Source organism: Terrapene carolina, unplaced genomic scaffold, assembly GCF_002925995.2.
Source record: "Terrapene carolina triunguis isolate 2854851 unplaced genomic scaffold, T_m_triunguis-2.0 Scaffold85, whole genome shotgun sequence".
In the NCBI taxonomy this organism is placed as follows: Eukaryota; Metazoa; Chordata; order Testudines; family Emydidae; genus Terrapene; species Terrapene triunguis.
Window position 1 is genome coordinate 40136014 of NW_020664436.1, and position 22217 is coordinate 40158230.

At 41.1% G+C, this 22217-nt stretch overlaps 1 protein-coding gene across 2 annotated transcripts in view; it reads right to left on the reverse strand.

The window, feature by feature from the left end:
- Positions 1–22217, reverse strand: part of MTHFD1L (methylenetetrahydrofolate dehydrogenase (NADP+ dependent) 1 like) — a 219306-nt gene that overhangs the window by 94914 nt on the left and 102175 nt on the right. For both annotated transcript variants that reach the window (XM_026649763.2, XM_026649762.2), the window contains exon 20: positions 19073–19184. In XM_026649763.2, the coding sequence (XP_026505548.1) occupies positions 19073–19184 (112 nt within the window). The remainder of the gene's footprint in view (positions 1–19072; positions 19185–22217) is intronic.

The window sequence follows — 22217 nt, forward strand, 5'->3', positions numbered from 1 at the left end:
GAAAATGAAATTATTTTACAATATTCTATCTTCAGGGACTGTTTTTTTGTTCTGTGTTTGTACAGCACCTAGCACAATGGGGTCCTGGTCCATGACATGCTACGGTAATACAGAACAACAACAACAAGCTACCAAAAACTGAATTTCTGATTCCAAATAGTTCACCTCCAAAGGTAAATCTATAGCATGATATTATAGCATCACATTGATATAGGAACTCTGTCTTTAAAAAGTTGCCCTTTAATAGGGAAATGACATAAAAGTCCGAAGAAACTATGAAATCTAGAAAGATGCCTTTAACCCAAACAGCAGAGGTGTTACTCATAGGGCTGGTCAAAAATTTTCTATCAATGCAATTTTTTGATGGAAATGTGGGTTTTTGAACAATTTTTTTTTTTTGCATAAAATGTTGGTTTTTAAAGGAACATTTTGATTTTTTTTTTTTTTTTTTACATAACCAAAATATTTTGATTCAGATATCCTGGCAGTGTCTCAGGCAGCTGCAGTTTCCTCATATCCCCATCCTCGTCTGTGGGCTGGGCTCCCCAGCCAGATTACATCTCCCATAATGCCCCATGGCATAGGTACTAAATTTTTCTTTTCCCTGGTGGTGCTCCCCCCCCACTCTGCCCCAAGTCTCCCCCCTTGCTCTGCCTTTTCCCGCCCCGTCCCCAAACTCCCACCGTCGCTCCACCTCTTCCTGCCTCCACTCTGCTCCCTCCCTGATACCCCTGCCCCTCGCTGCTCTCTGCCCTCCCCCAGCCGCCAGTTTGGCAGCGTCTCCAGCTGAGCACCCACTATTTCTTTCCATGGGTGCTCCAGCCCCAGAGCACTCACGGAGCTGGTGCCTATGCCCTATGGCCAGAAATTTCAATGGTGCAACTGCTTCTCCTCACTGTGAGATGAGACCATGGTGCATCATGGGAGATGTAGTCTCAACAGGGAGCCAGGACATAGAATGGGAGTGTAATGCACCTACACTACAATTAATACAAGGCACCACAGCAGCATTTCTGAATCAAAGTATTTACATTTTCAGCTGAAATATTTTGTTTTCTGATTTCTACCAGAAAGCAGAACTTTTCCCATTGAAAATTTCACCAAAAACAATCTCACTTTCTTATTTTCTCTGCCCTGGTGTGGTGTAACAGACCCACAAAAACAACAAGGGGAATCTTGCTAATCAGGGCAAACAGAAAAAGTAACTATTTATGAAGTGTTGTTGAATTAATGCATTAATTGAAAAATAGAAAAAAGTTCTCTCTCTTACAGTTTCAGTTGTAATCTTCTCAGGTGTTATTTGTAGCAATAGCAGATAGAAGAATTCAGACAGAAGTGTGATTTTTTTCAAATCAACTGTGTCCTTTTAATACCTTTGCTAACAGAAAAACACCACTTACATTTTCCTCTAATCCTTCTTTTGCTATGACAGATGACCCTATCTTTAAAAAGAGTGTACTTAATGATGTTACCAAGGTAACTACATATTTTCATTTAGCAAAGAATTATTGTACAGTTTAAAAAACTAAAACCTTTTTACTTTTTGCGTGGAGTTGCATGGGACAACAATTAACACAACAGCAGCATCAGTAGATCTCAATGACCAATTTTTGAGGCAAGATCATTGGCCAGTGCTGTTCATAGCCTTTAAAAGAATTCTGCTGGGATACAGTCTGTAATTTTAGAACTCTCTCTTTTTCCCTTTTAACTATTGCGGTAACGTATTGGATGCTTTAAGCTGAAAAGGGTTTTCTTACAACTAAATTGTGTTTAATTCTGGACACCTCGATACCAGAAATACATAGATATTTACTTCCATTTGTAAAACCACACCTCTCTAAAGCTCTGGGCACAAGTACAAATTCATGCGACTAAACTCCTTCAACCTTCACAACTGACCCCTCCAACTGCCTAAGGAAAAAAACCTAGGAAAAGAGATAGGCTTTGCAACATGCTTTGAAAAGTCAATCAATATTGGTTCTGAAAAATCAAGGGGGGAGCAGGAAAAGAGTTAGAACCGCTTCACTGAAAACCTGTCCTCTCCAAATTCAGCCTTTGGGCTGTTAGCTTGAGCACCTCGTCTAGCCATTGCTTTTGCAGTTTTGTCCATCTCATGAAAATGTTGGGGTGGCTGAGGAATGCATTCTGAGTGGAAGTAGAATAAAACTTTAACATGCATCTCTGAATACAATGTATTTTTAATAGCAGTGGAAATACAAGGAAGTGGTAGTGAAGGGAAATGTAGAGTGTGCGGAGTAAGCATATTTTCTGCAACATCAAGTGGTATCCTTGGAGACTGCCACAAATTAAAGAGCAAGAACACAGTATTAAATCAATTAACATCAAGAGTTAGGCAGGGTGTGTGTGTGTGTGTGTGGGGGGGGGGGGGTTTCAAATGGGCACAATTATCAGAAGGGGGAGGCAGACAGAATATCTTGCCACTTCCCCTCAATCTGCTTTGGTCTGTTTGCACACAGACAGTGGAGCTTGGTGCCCACAGAGAATATAACAGATGACACTGCAGAGAACAGTGTTGAATCAGAATGATCAATGTTTCTATCTTTTGGTCCAATCACTCAGGGCATGCCAAGTACTGAGTCATCAATCACTCCTAGGTAAGGCTACATCATAATGTATGTACCATTCTGGATCTGGTTGCTGTTCAGCTACAATCTCTCCCCCTGTGATGCGGTTTACAGACCACAAACAAAGGCTAAGGGAGTGAAGGAGCAGTACTAGCCCAAGAGGGTCCCCACACCTCAGCAGCTGCAGAGCATGCTCCAAATGGAGAATCTGCTTAAAAGGGGACTCTGACAGTGGATAAGACCCAATTGGGAAGCCAAGGGCCTGATCCTTTTCCGTCCCCTGCTCCCTGCCAAGGGAGAATAACTGGAAACTGAGAAGTGGGCTGGGGAATACCCATCTGACTGCTGAGACTCAGTGGGAACCCTCTGCTGGGGGTGGGGAGAGTGCAGCAACCACATACCAAACTGAAGAGAGAGCGGGGAGGTAGAAAGTGGTCTAGGAGAGGCTGGTCTGATGTATCAGGAAGAGGCAACTCTGAGACACTGCTTGCTTCCCCCTTGATCCCTGAGCAATGATCCAGTGGAGAGGAAGGGCTGGGGTCCCTGTACCTTCCCCCTCGCCTCCACCATCAGGGAGAACTCTGGGAGCACCAGGGAATGACAGACTCCAGCTTGGCTACAGGGCCCACAGACTGCCTGGAAAAGTGACCCTAGGACTTTGGGGACTGTTGAGCCACAGCCTGATCACTGGTCTCCGAGGGAAGCCTGCTTCAATCCCCCACATTCTTCACTAAGACAAAAACGTTGGAAAGGATAGTTCCCTCAACCCCACTCTTCCCCATAATGCAGGTTAGTGCCAATTCATTATGGGCAGGGACAGTGCTCTTCACCATGATTTAAACGTAACTTTTTTACTGTACATGTCTGGTGAAACTATTAAAATGAAGAGTAGCTTCTAGTTATTTTCATTCATATTTAATTTTAGTTGGAGGGTATCTTCTTTTTGTGAACTGATTATGGAGAAGTTATCAGGAATGGTATTTTTGACAAAGTTGCTGAGCCGTGTTTTGTGAATTTGTGAAAAGGGACATCTCCCAGTTATTACCTGCAGGAGGAACAGTATTTCACTGTATTAGCTATATGTCTCAGTGGGAAAAAAATGTTGAAATGTATGACACAGTCTATAAATTACTCTTCAAGATTATGCAGGGAGCCTAGAAAGAGAGCGGTTTGCTGGTGAGAGTCTACAAAGAGGATAATAAATGTTTCAAACTCATGGAAAGTTAATATCAACAAATAACATGCCTTTCCATAAACTGTTCAAGAAGAAAAAGTACCAGTTCATGGCAGTAGTAGTTAAAGAAAAAAAGAAATCTTCTCATGAGGCAGGAATATGCAACATAAGTCAAAGAACAATAATTGGTAACTTACACTGCAAAAATCAGAGTGGGGTACCTAGAGGCATGAAAAACGCAGAGGAGCCTTGATCGGCTGATTCTAGAAACTTCCAAGACTGCCCATGAACTTTGCTAGTGGGAATCCCACACCTACGTCTTTTATGTCTATGTCTGGCTAGCGGGGTTAGTCCTCTGATTAGAAGCAGTCTGGTAAATTTTTCAAATCCTAGCATTCAGGATACAGACACAAACTACTGGGTCTACAGCCTGCATCATAAAATGATTGAAATGACACTAACATACTTTTATTTTTTTACTTGGTATTCTCGGGAAAGGAAGAAGGATTCAGCTGCTGAAAATCACTGTGAGAAAGTAACTCCACTTGCAGAGCTGCACTGATCATAGAACAGAATCACAATTGATGGGTAAAATAAAACCACTTGGGTCATGCAGTCCCCAATTCCTACAGAGAGCAGGATTGTAACATTTCCCACTAAGATTTTTAGCTAACTCAGCTAGATTACAAGCCAATTTATCTCACTCTCCTCCTGGTTAAGCCATTTGTCTAATAACTAATGTGAATTTCTCCATTTTCCATTTAAGACCATCACACTTCATTTAGCCAACTCAGCAAGAGAAGTCCCTTTGCAACCTTCTATTAATAATCACTCAAATATCTGTACAGTATTCACATCCTCCCTTATTCACCTTTGCCTAAAGTTATAGTTATATTATATACATTTCTTTCACACACTCTTCATTTATATCCTTTATCATTTTAGGTGCCCTTCTCTGAACTTCAACTTTTTGTTGAAGCATCCTTCCACTAATTCTGTAACGAAGGGACCCAAATTGCATGCTGGATTCCAAATTGGCTGCAGTAAAAACTGAACCTGCAACCTGAGATTTATGAGACTATTTACTCAGCCCTCTGAGAGCTCTTCTTGTGATATGGGGATAGATGCAGAGTCCTCATGCATGAAAAGCATCTGCACTGTTCCTGAGCTACATTCCCACTCTGAACTTATAACCAGAGCTTAAATTGAAGGCACTTTAGACACATTAGCTCATCATGCATTTGCAGGGGAACAAAGGGCATGTCTACACTGCCCCACAGTTTGGCCTATGGGAGTGTGAATAGCAGTGCACACCAATGTGCTGCACTGTAACTCCCCCATGTTGATGCAGCAGTCATGAAGGAAAAGGTTCCTATTTCGTATCAATGTAGACCTGTTTGAAGAGGACTGCATTAATTTAAACCAGGAACCTTTTAGTTTACACCTGCAGCATCCAAGACAGGTGAGTTACAGCACAGCACTTTGGTTTGCATTGCTATTCACACCCCTGTAGTCTGAAAGTGAGGCGGTGCAGACAGTCTAAAAGTTGCGTTTGTCAACTTCAATCAAGTTATCAATATAGCAAATCAAGTATTAAATAGGGCCAAAAAGTAAGACATACAATCCAACGAAGGAAGACAGATAAGTTTGCCCAAAGTTTAAAAGTTGTAGCACGGATGTGCTCTTAATGTGTTTGAATCTAATCCATCTTTTCTATCACCAAGTTAAATAAATACAAAAGTTATAAAAAATTATAAATGAAAAAAAAAAAAAACAAACAAACCAAGAATGAAAAATAAGGCCTTTAGAGTAGCAATCCCACCACAATTCACTATTTTAACCATACTTTCAATAGATGTCTTTTCCACTCCTGTTCAATACAATTTTATATAATGAAAGAAAAGTCCTTAGTTAGTCACTTTCAAATGTAAACACCCAACCTTCAAAACCATACACCAATTTGCTCAATTCTGCTATTCTCCAGGACTGGTTTAGCCATACTATGTGTACTGCAGAGGTTCCATGGTCTCTTCCGTTTTAGACCTGTCAGAGTCACATTCTATCTAGAATTTATTAAGTGTTGATTTGGAATGTGCTAGAAATGTTACCCAATATGGTTTCAGTGAGCTCCCAATGTTTCTACAGAAAACTACTTTCTACCAGTCTACCTGGATTGAGCAGCAGCATTGCTAGGACGGATGTACTACTGAGCCTAGCTCACTAAATCAACAGAACAGCAACTATGTTTTGTTAGTAGAGTCTAGTTTTGTCAGCATGAGATACATTCTACAGGGTATGTTTTTCAGTATAATACAGTGCCAATGACCAACTGTTGTAACCAAATCTACAGTTTGAAGTCCATATAGTTATTGGCTGGTCATTGTTTTGTCTTTTCTCTCAATCACACTGAGTCAGGGAACTTTTCTTGACATTGATAACAAAGCTGTGCACCTGCAAGAGATTGAGCATCAAGGACATGGCTCTGTGCACTGTTGCTGGGGATGGACCTCTGATGAAGTTATTTTCCAAGAAATCATACTACAGGCAGATACACTGCAACGTGAGTCTGGCTATGATGACCAGCATCATCTTTGTAAAGACCTTTGGCGCTGAGAAGAGGCCCAAAGGGAGCATCCAGTATCAGTAATAATTCTTGCTGTAAGCAAACCTTAGAAATCTGCAGTGGCATGTTCAGACAGGAATATGGAGATACGCATCCACTAGATCCAGTGAAGTCAGAAAAATCCACCTGGGACAGGGACAACACCATAGAGGGCTAGGTCTCCATCCAAAACCTCATTTTCTTCACCCACTCGTTGAGTCTTTTGAGATATAAGATGCCTCGGAATACCCCGATGTGCTTCTGAACAATGAAGAAGATGGAGTAGAACCCCGAGAATATTTCTTCTGAGGGAATGCTATTACTCCCACATCTAAAAGATGAGATATCTTGGTCTGGATTAGATTGTGCCTTACAGGGTTGTTGGAGATAGCGGACATGATAAAGAATGGACTGGGTTAAGCCCGTAACTTGAGGGACTATCCCTAATTATCTTCCTGACCCACTTGTCCATGGACAATGCAACCCATTCCTCCAGGAAGTGGAAAATTCGGCCCCCTAGCTTCACCTCTGGGTAGAGGCCTATGAGGTCTTTGTCATAAAAAGTCTTTGGGAGGGGTGGGGTTCCCTCTAGTTCCCCATCCACCCCCCGAACCTCGGTTCCATTGCTTTTCTTTGGAGAATTTGGAGAATCTCAGTGAGGATGACGATGAAAAGAGCATCTCTGTCTGAAGTCTGGTCTGTCCTCTCTCCTAAAGGCACTAAGTGGCATCAAGAGAGACTGATTGGATATTGCCTCACTGTCCATCACTTCGTCTAGCTTCTCCGCAAAAAGGAGAGCACAGAACCTGCTTTGAGTGGGTATCCACCTTGCAGGGTTGGAGCCATAAGTGGCTCCTGGTTACTGAGCTGGAAGCCCTGGCTCTAGTTGAGAATGTTATTGCATCCATTGAGCTACAAACGCTGTGGCCAGGAAAACTTTATTTAAAATAGAGTCGAAGTCAGGGTGATCTCTACCCTTTAGGGCCCTGAGATCTTCCAGCCAGGAGAGAGATGCCCTTGCAAAGCAGATAGCTGCTAGGGATGGCCTGAGGGTGGCTGAGTAGGCCTCAAAGTCTTTTTTGAGAGTGGTCACCATCTTTCTATCCATGAGGTCCTTAGGGTAGAACTTCCATTCTGAATGGATAACCATATCTCTTGCTAGGGGCGCTACAGTGGCATCAACCTTCAGTACCTCCTGCAGTAGGGTCCCATGCTCCTGAATCTTACGGAACTTAAGGTCTTTTTTTCTTTGTTTGTTTTGTTAATGTGCTTGCCCTTATCAAGCTTATCCCACTCAACCCCAATCAATTCCTTTTGCACTTTTTCTTTCTCTTTCCTTTCTTTGATCTCTTAACTTTTTTGCATGCTTTGTGAGTGTATGAGTTCTGTTGTTGCTTTGTTGAGGCCTTTTGCAGCTCGTCTTCCTTCAGGCTTGAAGCCTTCTCGAGACATCTCTCTGAGTCCTCTCCTGCTGTGTCCCGTTCCCCCAGGGAGTGGGGAGGGGATATGATGTCACAGCCCTCGGGTTGAATTGTGAAGGAGGGGACTGTTTATGAGCCCTGCTTCTTTTTCCCTGCTTCATCTTTAGAGGCCCCTTCTGCTCCCCTCAGAGACTCCTGTCCCCTTTTTCCCATCTTGGGAGTCACAGTCACTCTGGTGGGTAGGGGACCCAACACGTCTGTCCAATTCAGAGCCCTGGGACCTAACGGAGTTAGGGACAGTAGGCTCGGCACAACTGACTATCTGCCAAGCCCAGGAAGTCTGTCTCACAGATGGAACACCATTTAAATTTTGTTCTGTGCTTTTTAAATTGCTCTGCCACGCCTGAGGTGTGCAGAGGAGCCAGCATGGAGACAATGCAATGGAGGCTTGACTCAGGGAGGAGGAAAGGGTTAGAGAGGGAGAACAATCCTCACCACGGCCCCCAAAATAGCCAAGAACTCACGGAAATGGAGAAATTAGGCAACAGCAACAAAACTACTGTACACACACTGCCCTGGAGGCAGAGAATTTGGCAGCAAGCAGGAGCAAAGGGGGCATGGCTAGAGTATGTAGCACTGAGACTTTGATCAGCCGCTGTGAACTGCAGAGAGCAGGAGAGCAGCTCAGACGTCCACAACTGTTGGAGATGCTGGGCTGCAGAATTAAGGAAAGATGTGCACAGGTGATATAAACAAAGTTTTAAATCACATCTGAAGGGCAGTCAAGGACCTGTAAAGTTGTTCTGACTACAGTGATAACTTACTGCATATACAGTATCATTGTGCCACATTATTAGATTAAGAAATCACCCCCACCCCCCACAAAACAAGGAATTTTGTTAGCACAATAGAATGCTGTTGAGGCACTACATTTTCTCCACTGTGAAAATAAGCAGAATTGAAGAAGTTAGAGATGGAATGTTATAAATCAAGGGAACCAGAAGCTGGGAAAAATCTTAAAAATTAAAATTCTCCGGAGGGCCACTGCATGGAACCTTTTCAGTGACATCAAGCAACAAAAAACAAAAACAAATAAAAATAAGATCCGTTAACTCAACATGCAAATTTAATACATCACATGTCCTATTGGAGTCAAAAGAAATTTAGCCAAAGCATTTAGGCTTTATTTCCTTTTTTAGAAAAAGATTACTACTGAGACAATACTTCAAAATATTTTACAATGTAAAAAAAAAATCTACTGGAGATTATTCATTTAGTACATTAAACACATACACACTATTTTTATAAGGTGATTTGTAAACTTTTGTTACACAGTGTCTGTTTTGAGTGTATATAAAAAGGATACCCTTTTGAAATACAACTGCATATGTACTGAATCGATCACTAAGAAGCTAGCATCACTAGTTTGTTTATTCTAACAAGAATTCGAGTGCAATATAAAGAAAGTCAATTATTTAGACAGCTTATAAAACTTTACTGCTTCTACTTAGGTTTACACCAGTAAAAATGTCTGCCAAAGTCTTTCCAATTATGCTAAGTGCGTCAGCTAAGAGCAATAACAAAGAATCTTTTCTGAAGGGGAAAAACCCATTATGGATCACAATAAATCCCCTCTTCCCCTGCCCAAAGCACCTCTCAAATTACACTGGGAATGACAAAATTGTATTTTATTCATTCTAATGCTGTGGTCCTTCTGTACAGAAAGAGGGAACCAGTTCAGGACAAACTGCTTGGATGAGCAAGCAATTATCCAAACCGTAGCCCAAAGAGTTCAGGATCAATTTATTTGACCTTTTAAAAAACATATTCACTTTACTCTCAACACCCTGATTTACAACAGACCTCATCCTTAGCTGAAACTCATCCCAGAGTTTCAAGAGACGTGGCAATCCGTTAGGACACTTATGTTTTCTATTCCCCCAGTGGACCACATGTAATACAACTTATACAGAAAAGCAGCGGAGAGTCAGGAAAAGAAAAGGATTTGACTGGTTTATGACAACAGAGGGCAGTAATGGGACAGAACTAGTAGAGAAAGGGAATGGTAGACCAACAAAAAAGAAAAGGGAGACCATGAGAACTTTATCAGTGCAGAATGCAGCTGACTGCTTGCTTATGGTTAGATTGTGTAACATTTGCTCACATTAGTGAGCACTTACGTAAGTAATCTCACACGGGACTTGCCAATATGAGCACCAACCGAGCTGTGAGAGCGTGGCCAGCTGCATTCTACATTGCTGAGGTGAGAAAAGGTCTTTTCTTTATGGTGTCTCCTTTCCCTTCCTCAATGGGATCACTGGTGTAAACATTCATAAGTATATGCAAGGGTTGCAAAATCTAGCCCTTTAGTAGCATTTCTTAGGTGGAACCTTCCAATTAATTTCTTGAAATGATTCAATTCAAGAAAAATCTTAACTTGTCTTGTATTCTATTGAGACATTTGAGATCAGTTCATACACTCAAGCTAACCACAATGAGATTTCAGCTTATGTGGGTTGAAGGGAGGGTTTTCTTAGTGAGTGTCTGTTGACTTTGAAACCTACTCTCTCCTTTGGTCTGAGAAAGCCTGAATTCTCAAATTTCAGGGCATGATGTATGGACTATCTATACATACACATTTACATGAGGTGATGGTTTATGGGGCTTCAAGGTTTTTTTCAGGGAGGAAATACTTTGAGCCCTATAGTTAACACTGAGGCAATTTAGGATGTTAATTTATGTATTTTTATTTATTTATATACATGAAACTACAGATTCTAAAAATATTTTACAAAGCAAGCCATAAAGCTTTGATAACAAACATTTGAGTTCTGCTCAATACCAACCTACTATAATCTGAAGACAAAAGCTTTGGTATTCAACTTGAGCAAAGAAACATTAAACAAGTAATATAACTATGTAGTTTCTAGATTCACTTATCTAAACAATTTTTTACATTTAAAAACATATAGTTGAACCATCAAGAATTCATTGAATGGGCTTTCTACAATCACTGTTTGAAGTTCCTCTTCTCCAGTTTGGCTTGCCCCACCCCTCCAATTAAAATGACTCTCTAATAACTTATTCCTGGCCAAAGCTCAGAACCAGTGCTCTCTCTTCATCTTCCTTGACTCTTGGCTGCCTTTGACGCTGTTGGTTCTTCCTGATATCTTGTCCTGATTTTGTTCTCTCAGGATTCTCCCACTTCTCTAATTGCTCCTTCAGTGTGTCATTCCGATGATCCTCCCACAAAGCTCTGCCCTCGGTCCCCTTCTTTTCTCCCTCTACACCTTTATCTATGGGTATGCTCATCTGCAAACACTAATTTAACTAAACTATCATGCTATACTGATGACTCTCAGACCTGCCTCTTTGCTCCAGACCTGTCTGACCATCCAAACTAAAATCTTGGCCTCTGTCTCTGGCATCAAAATGTGGATGTCCACTATCAGCTTAATGTCAGTGTGGCTAAAATAGAGCTCAATCTCTCCACTCCCTTCCTTTCTCAGTCACCAAGATGAAACCACCATCCGCTCCTTCACTCAGTCCCATAACCTGGGGGATACCTTCAACTCATCCCTCTTTCTAAATTCTCGTATCCAGGCTGTATCTAAATCTTGCAGACTCTTATTGAATAATATCTCTAAGGTATGGCTTTTCAATTCCATCCACACCGTGAAAACTCCAGCCTAAGTGTTCATCTTATGTCTTGATTACTACAACATCCTATTCTCTGGCCTTCACAAATGCAATCCTGTCCCTCTTTTATCCAATCAAAACACTGCTGCAAAAGACGGTTTTCCTAGCTTGTCACTTTGACCATGTCAAAGTGCTATTGAGTTGTAAGTTTGTCTACTGTACTGCTCCAGGTCAGATATGGCATCTAGGATTTTATATAAATAATAGTGTTTCTTTAGAATGGTTACTGTAGGTAGCAAATACTCTCATTTACATATTTGGAAAAAATACTAAAAAGATAATCTTCAAAGTGGCAGTGAGAAATCATGAGGGAGAGAAAGGTATTTTGTACTCTCCGCACAAATGTTTGACAGCAAATTCAAGATACAGCTTTATTAATTGCCAGTTTTCTAAACTTGAGTGGAAGCACAATTATGAAGAAAAATGACAAATATGGGTACAATAAATAAGTAAAAAAGGTTCCCTAGAACAAGGGAGCTTATCCTCAAGGAGGTCAGAGCCTCAGTTGGTCTATGGATCTGTGCCAGTTTACCCCAGCTGAGGACTGGCCCCCATTATTGACTAGCTTTTTTGGATCAGGCCCGAGTATGGAACTACTCCTAGAACACATGCCTGAGAGAACTGGGGAAAAGGGAAATCTGAAAAACACTGTAACCGAATACAAATAAAGACATCATATTTCCTGAACCACAGCATGTGAAATACAAACTAGGCTCACAATTTCTCTCCCTGCCACACCAGCTGTCCACTTTGTTTAATCATAAATTTAAACCACAAGGAAATGATTTAGAATTGATTTAAGAAACCAATTCAAGCAAGCTTTCATATAAAAGGAAAATGAAGACCAAGGAAGGGACTGTCCATTGCTGGCACACAGGATAAAGAGGCATGTGAGAGGCTGCAAAGGTCTGAAACATAATGTGTAAAGATCAGTATCGCAGACCTAACAGGAAGCATGAAGTTATGGGAATCGTTAGTTTGGTTAGGTCTCCTTCTACAGTTAAGTTAATTTTGTCTAAAAAGCGCAAGATATACACCAGTGCAGTACAGAAATTGGAAACAAACTGTCAAGTGGTTGGGCGTGCCTCTCCAGAGTTGTCTACAGCGGTTCATTAGAACAACACTAAATTATAAACTCCTGTTGACAGCAACGACAAGAGGAATTTGTAGATAAATGGTGCACAGAGCCAGGGATGAAGCAGTGAGAAGATTTGACAATGCAAACCAATGAAGAACTAGATGCTGATTGGTGTATCAGAGATACAGATGCAAAAGAAAAGCTCTAAAAGAAAGACATTTAGAAATAGATTAGACAAAGCACATAAGGTTATACTATACAGAACAATCCTGCCCTGGGGAAGCGACCTAAAACGCGTACTCTATATGTCTCTATGATTGCCCATATGAGACTTCAGTTCACTTGAATGACTCACATATTAAACTCCCAAGCAGAGATAGTTTGACAAATCCAGGATTTCACAATAAAGAGACCCGACTTCAGCTCTGGTTGTACTTTGATCAAAGAGTCAAAGTTAAAATGATACATATGGACTTAACTTTAAATCAACCTTTTAAAAAAAATTCCAAAAGCACAGCACAGCACCATGCATTTCCAACTCATTTGTAGAATAAATAACTGGTTATAGAAATGGAAGACAGAATTTACCCTGAACTTCTGAAAAAGCTTCATTTGCAAAACCTTTATCTTTGATTTAAAAAATGGAAGTTCCATCAAAATGGATTAACAATCTATTTTAGAGGTAAAATACAGTAGACTATTAACTCCTGTGGGTGAAGAGTAATAATAAATGGGGTACTGAGGACACTTTTGGTTATCTTTTTACAATGACAGAAATGACAGAATTTTGTGATATTTGGCAAAGGGGATAATAAAAGAAAATGGATCCAGATTTCTCTAGACTCAAGTTACAGTACAGCACACGGCACCTTTAACACTAAGTACGCTGTGTTATAATATGTGCCTGTTTTATATAAACTATTAAAAACTCAAGATGGAGCCTTTTTCATGCAGATTTTTGCAGTTTTTCAACATAACTCTTCATATATGATCTGACATAGAAAAGACAATGAAGCAACACCAGCTCATGCGCAGAAATGAACACTAAGGCAAGGTGGTTTATTGTGCTTGCAGACACAAATACTCTTGGTCAATACAAAAGGATAAATAATACACTTTCCCATGAATTAAACAACATTCAGCTCCAAGTAAGGGGAATAAACAGTCTGACTGAGCCTCTACAATTAGCTATTCACAATAGCTCTATCTCTACTTTCATTATTATTTATTTATATTATCGTAGCACCTAGAGGCTCCAGCTCAGAGCAAGGCTCCATTGTGCCACTAGGTACTGTACAAACACACGGCAGGAGACAGCTCCTGCCTTGAAAAGCCACAGTTTAATTAGACAAGATAGACAGAGAAAATATTTTTATCCCCATTTTACAGATAGTGAGTGGAGGTATGGAGACAGTAAGTGATTTACCCAAGGTCATACCAAAAGTATGGGGCAGAGCCCGAACCTGAATTCAGTTTTCCTGAGCCATAGTCCTATGCACTAACTACAAGCCCATCCTTCGCTCTCTGAGGAGAGAAGTATTGACGCCATAGTTCTGCAACTGAACAATCTCCATGTCACAGATCTGAAGACTCAATGACACAAAGCAGGGTTTTTTAGTGAATGTTTCACAATGCAGCTTAGTGTAGCTCCTGGTGGTAGCACTAATGTAGACAGGGCCCCAGTGGGGGCTGGGGCAGTTTTTACGCCATTTGTTTTAGATCTTTTCTGCACAGAGTCAGATAACATGATACTTAAAAAGCTCTCGCTGTTGCTACTGCTATTTACTAGCAACAGTGAGAAATTTTCCCCCAAAATCTCTCCATTAGATAAAGTAATTAAGGCCCCACCTTAGCAAATCACTTAAATACATTATTGATTTAAAGTATATGCCTAAGTGCTTTGCTGAACAGAGATGGGTATAAATGTGCATAAAGTTAAGCATGTGCTGAAGTGCTTTGCTAAATCGAGGCATAAGAGTCTATTAATTCACAGTTTAGAGGAAAGCCTTCTCTTAGTGGACCAAAGACTGCATTACTTAAAGCTAAAAAGAGCCCAGTTTTATAGAGATTTATTTTCTGCATTTCAAGTGCACCCCCTATCGAGTAGCTACAGAAGAAAATTGAGAATTGACAAAACTATCCTAACTACACTGCCTCACACTCTGGCAGAGGAAGTGGATCCAATAAATAAATAAATAAATAAATAAATAATCAACCAAACGATGGAAGAGAAAAGAATTTTAAACAGACAAGTGTATAGCAAATGATATGAAGTGCAAATACAGGCTGAGAGCAACACTAAGCTGAACTGAACGCAGAAATAATAGTCAGCAACAAAGGTAGTTCTTTCACCTTCTACATCTTGCATACAGATTCAAATGTGTTGGCCACATCCTCCTTCCATTGTGATAATATCAATCAGACCTGCCATGTGGAAAGGTTACTGGATGCAGCAATAGAAGTCACTAAAATGAACACATTAAAAATGTTAAACCCTTAAAAAGCTTTTGATTTATTTGAGGAAAGCACGTAACAGTGAACAGGGCTTATATCTGCTATACATCTTAATGCAATATTGATTCCATTATCAGAGAATAACTAATGTATCAAGAGTACAAAGTGTTCCCACCTAGTATGGGCTTTCAGACTATCACGTGGGAACGAACAGTTCCTGTCCAGATGTACATCAGCAAAACTAGTGATAAAGAAAATCCATCTCTTGCAATATCAGTGCACTTTAAACAGATTACCACCATTGCATTAAACATTTTAAATGCATACAGTCTACTTGGAAAATCTCATTTTCCATAATGACTACAACTCTACATTTTCATGAATAATTCACCATTTTCTTAATTATTGCTATTCATTTGACAGCCACGAGACGTCAGGTCAGAGGTCCTATGCAAACATTGAGTAGAACATTGTTCTTGCAAACAAAAATTAAATTCAAATGCCCACCAATCACTGCCCAATGATACAAAGGCCTGAAATGACTCCAGATATTACAACCATTATTAAAACTTTGATTTTCAATGTTTTGAAAATTAAAAAAAATAAAAAATAAAAAAACTTTATCCAAAATGATTTTATGCAACTAATTTTGCTGCTGTTCAGGAAAACAACAACAACAACAAAAATACGTCCCCGTTTGGTGAGTCTTTGTTTCCAAGGACAGTAGTATTAGGAGAGGTTAAAAAATGACCTGTGCAAGATGAATATCCCATGATAAGTGAATGGTAAATCCATAGTATATAAAAAAGAGATATAAAACTCAAGTTAATGAAATACAGACAAATCAAGCAATTTCTACCTGTTGTAAGGATCCATGGACTAGAACCTGGGTCTGCAGACATTCCCAAAGTGCCCCTGGGTGGTCACACAGACCCACAACCAGGGAGCACTTTGAAGAGTAGGTACCACAAGAAGTACAACCTAAAGGACTAAGAATGACATTATCCTGCAGCCTTCTGATTGGCCAAGCACCCTATTTAACCCTGGAGGGTGCCCTAGGAAATTATCTGGGCAACTTTGGGTCTTCTGATCTCCAGTTTCAGATCCCAGCCTGACTCCGATCCTGACTCTTGCTTACCAAACCCGGCTCTAGTGCAAGGGTTCTCAAACTGTGGGTCAGGACCCCAAAGTGGGTCACAACCCCATTTTAATGGGGTCGCCAAGGCTGGTGTTGGCCCTGGCCCCAGCAAGTCTGAAGCCCAAGCCCCACTGCCCAGGGCTGTAGCCCAAGCCCACACCTCCCCCTGGCCCAAGACTAAGGTTATATGCCCCCCAACTAGGGCAGAAGCCCTTGGGCTTCAACTTTGGCCCCCCTCGCCTGAGGTAGCGGATCTCGGTCTTCGGTCCCCCCTTCTGGGATCGTGTAGTGATTTTTGTTGTCAGAAGGGGGTCATGATGCAATGAAGTTTGAGAACCGCTTCTCTAATGATTTCTCCAACTCCTGCTCACTGTCTACAGTCCCTCACATGCAGACTCCAGCCGAGCTGTGATTGCTAGGCCAGACCACCTGTGCCCCGGTCCCTTACATCTGTTTGGTTTTAAATCTCCACTGCTACTTAAATTAGAGAAAAAAAGTATAACGAACAGATACTTTACACAATTAATGTATCTTCTGTTACATCCAATGTTGATCTTAATGGGGTTTAATTCATCATGGTTATTATGACTATTCAGCTTCAATATGTTTTTAAAAGTTTTCCTCTACCCATATGTTTGCATTATTTTTATAAGGCTCATTATCATCATCTTACGCAAGACTACCTTCTTTTTCTCTACCACGGTGAATGTAGTTTGGTTTACAGCATCGTGAATGACAAACCATCTGTAACTATGTCTCAGACCCCTGCATACCCTACCAAGTCAAAATAATTGGTAGGGTAAGTTGATAAATTCAATATTGTAAACATCTTTTGAGAGAAGAATTTGTCCTCTGTTTGGGTCTAAAACATGCATATACATGAATTTCTCCAGCATTAAGATCAGAAATGGAAGAAACTTTTCCTGAAGATGATAACCTAAAGAGTTTACTGCCAGTTTTGTACTCTATCCTGTACAAAGTCTCTCTAATAGCAAGCTACTACTTATGGAGGATTTTAATGTTAACATGTTAGATGAATAACCTGATTCAATTCTAGCAAAGTCCACATCCACACTGCTATAAAAAGTCATAATGTCCTAGCCAATCCATCAGTGGATAAAAGGACTCTCTTCCATTGCTACCTGTGAATCCAAGGGCAGACAAGGTTTCAGAGAATCCCTGGATGGGAACTTCCTTGACAAAGGGTGAGCACAACTCCTCAAAGGGAGCAGGCACATACCACTGACATTTATGTGTACACTTGATATCTGTTAGCCGTGGTGTTATGTGGTGACAAAATAGGTTAGATAGTAAGTCGCTCAGTTTCCCAACATAGTCATAGTAAAAATAAACTGCATCTAAGATTGCTAGGGATTCCAAGATGTGAAAAGTTAGAAAAGCAGGGCAGTTTGTTTTCAGTCATCACAAGCATATTTGTAAAAATAACTAAACTGTAAGAAATTCAGTGTTACCTTTGATATCTATAGTGAGGATTAAAAAAAATACACATCTTCCCTTACACAAGATGTTTATATTTTAGAACTCAGCAGGAACCAGAGAAATAGGCAGCAGTAACTGAAATGTTTTCACAAAATAAAAGCCTCACCTCTCTGTACAATGTATATGTGCATGCTAAAATTACAAGGCACGTGAACTTGTTTGCAGTACATAGCCCAGCCGTCTTTTTTAGGGTTATACATTGCTAATGAAAACGGACCAAATGAGCATGTTTATAATGCCATCTTATGAAACTGTTGAATGGAAAAGGACAAAGTGGTTCTAGAGAGAAAACGCCTAATATTGATTATTTCCCCTATGTTTGGAATGAAGTAAGAATATAGCTGTGTCTGTTTAACAACTTACAATTACCATAGCACTTTATTTTACAAAAACATCTTTACGTTTGCTTAACCAGAATCATCAATCTATATCAACATAACTCTGGGAATGATAAAAATAATCTTTATTAATAATCTCAAAATTAAAAGTAAACAAAAGACTATTTAAAAACTAATTTACTTTTCATTATTTAAGTTCTGCATTTATTTTGCCTGTCACTCAGTTTAGATCATTATAAAGAGACTTTTTGGTTCTCCTGCTCTCAAACTGTGCTGTTATTGTTTGGCTTCACAACACAGTGGAGGAGTATTTAAATAGCAATTATACTATAAAAATGTTACTTGAAACTGTTCCATCAGATTCCATGTTTGACTTTCATATACGATTTAGTCCGTTTACATGTAAACAATTTTCTATTTCTAAATGTCAGCAGCACAATCTCAACCTGGAATCTAAAACTCAAGCTGAATTCTTTCTGATTTCTGATATCTCCACTACTAAAAATTTTGTAATTTAACTAATCATTCTGCTGAGAGATTTGAGCTATAATAGGATCCAGTCCTCTTCCACAACTATATTGGTCCTGAACTGCTAATAAGTAGTAAAAATGTATTTTAGGCCCTGGTCCTGCAATAAAAACTGTGCAGGTGGAAATCCACAGAACCTCTTTGGTGTTAATAGGGCTCTGTCCATTCATGTGACTCTCAATGCAGGCTAGGGATGTAGTTAGTAAAGTGAACAGAGCAGACACAGAGTAAGAAGCTGCCATTTTTACACTATGACTTTTGAAGAAGTATTAAACAATATTCTTAACTTCAGTCTGGAACACTATCAACATAGTTTGTCAGTACAATTTTATCCTTCAATATTAACTTATTGATTGCGGCAATACAGCTACTGTTTGACACCTTATTGTACAGTCAGAGTTTAAGGCCAGAAGGAACCATCTGATCATCTACTCTGACGTCCAGTATATCACAAGCCACCAACACCACCCAGCACCCGCACACTAAATCCAACAACTGGCAGGAACTGGTCATGAGAGAGTAATAATAATAAAATGGGGGGGGGGGGAACCTTACCCACAAATCCTTCTTCTCCAACCAGCTTCAGGGCAATCTTGTCTGCCAAAACTGAAGAGTTTCCATGTGCAATATTAGCAAACGGTCCAGCATGCACAAATACTGGAGTTCCCTGGAAGATACAAAAAGAGAATTTACATCCCAGGTAATACAACAGCCAGAGAAAGGAACTGACTCCATAGGTGTATACTTTTTTGATGTATACAATTTTGAAAAAACTACCTAGGGGGCACAGGGACTGGAAACCATATGATAGTTAAGAGATAACAACGACATCGTTGACAGATAATTTTTTGGGGGATTGCGTTTAGTGAAATCTCAGGGGCATATAGCCCCATTCATGTGAAAGTCTAGATGTTAAGAAGCAACAAACGATCACTTTTGTTTTAGGATCTTCATTCATAACAGAACACTAAATGACAGTAGTTAAACACAACAGGATACTGTATTATATTAGTATTACTGTAGTGCCTAGGAGCCCAAGGTACTGTACAAAACACAGAATAAAAGATGGTCCCAGACCCAGTCTAAGACCTGGTCTACACTAAAAAGTTAGGTTGAAGGAAGCTGCCTTAAGTCGACCTATTAATGTACGTGTCTACACTACCAGGTCCCTTATGCCAACCTAAGTCGCTTCTAAGGTCGACTTCCGTAATCCATCTCTGCGAGAGGCGTAGTGCTTAATTTGATTTTCATGGGTTGACTGCGAGGTAGTGCAGATGCAGCGTTGTGTAATTCGACTTAATTGGCTTCCAAGTGGTGTCGCACAATGCTCATCTGTGACCACTCTGGAGATCATTTTCAACTCTGCTGCACTGCAGCCAGGTACACAGGAAACAGCCCTCCCCTGCTAAAGCCCCGGGAACTTTTGATTTCCCATTTCCTGTTTGATCAACATTGGGAGTGTGCCAGCTTGAGCACAGCTGATCATGGAGCCTACACGCCCCAAACACACTCCAGCCTGGTCTGCACAGGAGGTGGTGGATCTCATCACTGTGTGGGGAGAAGAGTGTGTGCAGGGAGAGCTCCGATCCAGCAGAAGAAATGCCGACATCTCTGCAAAGATCGCTCAGGGAATGGGAGAGAAGGGCTACACGGCACTGCCGTGTGAAAATAAAAGAACTTCGCTGAGCGTACCAGAAGGCAAGGGAGGCGAACAGTCGTTCTGGTGCTGAACCCCACACATGCGTTCTACAACGAGCTGCATGCGATTCTCGGGGGTGACCCTACCAGCACCCCCACAAGCAACATGGACACCTCACAGGCATGTGAGTCTAGAGACAGCAAGAAGGATGATATGTTAGATGAGGAAGAGGAGGAGGAGGAGACGACAACAGGCAAGTGGTAGATCCATTCTCCCCAAGAGCCAGGAAATATTTTTAACCCTGGAGCCCTGTGGGTTGCAGGACGTCACGGTAGCTGACCGTGATGCTGTGGAAGGCACCTCTGGTGAATATACAGTTACAATCAAAGTCCAGTTAAACTTTAGCGGGGGCACACATTCAGTGGCATTGCATGTTTATTGTGAAGAAAAAGCAAGGTGCTGTGGTTCTCTGCTTACAAGAGGGCGCTCCAGCTACGCAGCGGGTGGCCCCCAGAAAAGACTGTTTATGTGGACTGGGATAGCCCTGGAATACTCCATGGATATCTCTAGGAAACTTTCATGGAGGTATTCTGCAATCCTTTGCAGAAGGTTTCTGGGCAAGGCAGTCTTACTTCTTCCACCATGGTAGGACACTTTCCCACACAACTCCTGAATTAATTCTGCTGCCATCATTGCAGTACACAGCATAGCAGCATAAGGACCGGGTCTATACCCAGGTGCTTGTAGCATCTCCTTCCTTTCTGCCTCTGTTACCCTCAGGAGATTGATATCGAAGAGGGTCAACTAGGGGAAATGGGGGAAGTTCTCATTAAAAGTGCTCTTACAAGAAAAAAAAGGCATGTAGACGCACCCCACCCTATACATTCTGGATCGCCAAACCACGCGGCCGTTAATGTGCCTTTACTGTGCTTGGAATGGGTGGTCAAGTAGTTTAAAGTGGCTGATAGGAGACTGGGGCCCCACATGAGAGATTCTGCAATTTGAGAGTGAAAACGTGTCCCCCCATTATCCCTTTCACTTAACTCAGAGGGAGGGTACAAGGAACAGAAGCCGCCCATTCACAGACCTTTGATGGTCTGGAATGTGGTGTTATGTTACACAGCTGAAAATGTTTCTCCTGTTCCAACTTGATAACCCCTTTCTCCCAAAGTTACTTTTTTTTTCTGTTCTCCCTCTTTACTTATGTTTGTTAAATAAAGTAAATGTTCTTTATTGAATAGAAGCAGTGGGCTTGGGCGGGGGGTTGGCTTTACAAGGACAGTGATACAAGCCAGGTGAAGGTTTGGGAAAGCACAATGCAGATAAGCAGCTCACATTACTGAGACTCATTATTGAAACGGCTTTTCAAAGCCTCGTGGATACAAAGCCCCCCTTGCAGTGCTCTTCTTATTGCCCTGGTGTCTGGCTGCTCAAAAATGGCTGCCATGCGATCTGCCTCAACTGCCCACCCCTGCGGAAAATTTCCCCCCTTCTTTTCCACAGATATTATGGAGCACACAGCAGGCAGCTATAACCATGGGGATGTTCTCTTCACTAAGGTCCAACCTTGTTAGTAAACATCTCCAGAGCCCTTTTAAACAACCAAAGGCACATTCAACCACCATTCTGCACTTGCTAAGCCTATAGTTGAACTGTTCCTTACTGCTGTCCAGACAGCCGGTGTATGGCTTCATGAGCCATGGGAGCAAGGGGTAGGCTGGGTCCCACAGGATAATTATCGGCATCTCAACATTGTCAATGTTCATTTTGTGGTCTAGAAAGAAAGTCCCAGACTGCAGCTTTTTGAACAGACTCGAGTTCCTAAAGATGCGCGTGTCATGAATCTTTCCCGACCATCCCATGTTGATGTCAAGGAAACGCCCCATGATCAACCAGTGCTCGCCACACCATTGAAAAGTATCTCTTTTGGTTTACGTACTCTTTGGCAAGGTGGTATGGTGCCAAGATGGGGATGTGTGCGCCATCTATTGCCCCACCGCAATTAGGGAACCTCATCGCAGCAAAACCATCCACTATGTCCTGCACGTTTCCCAGACTCAC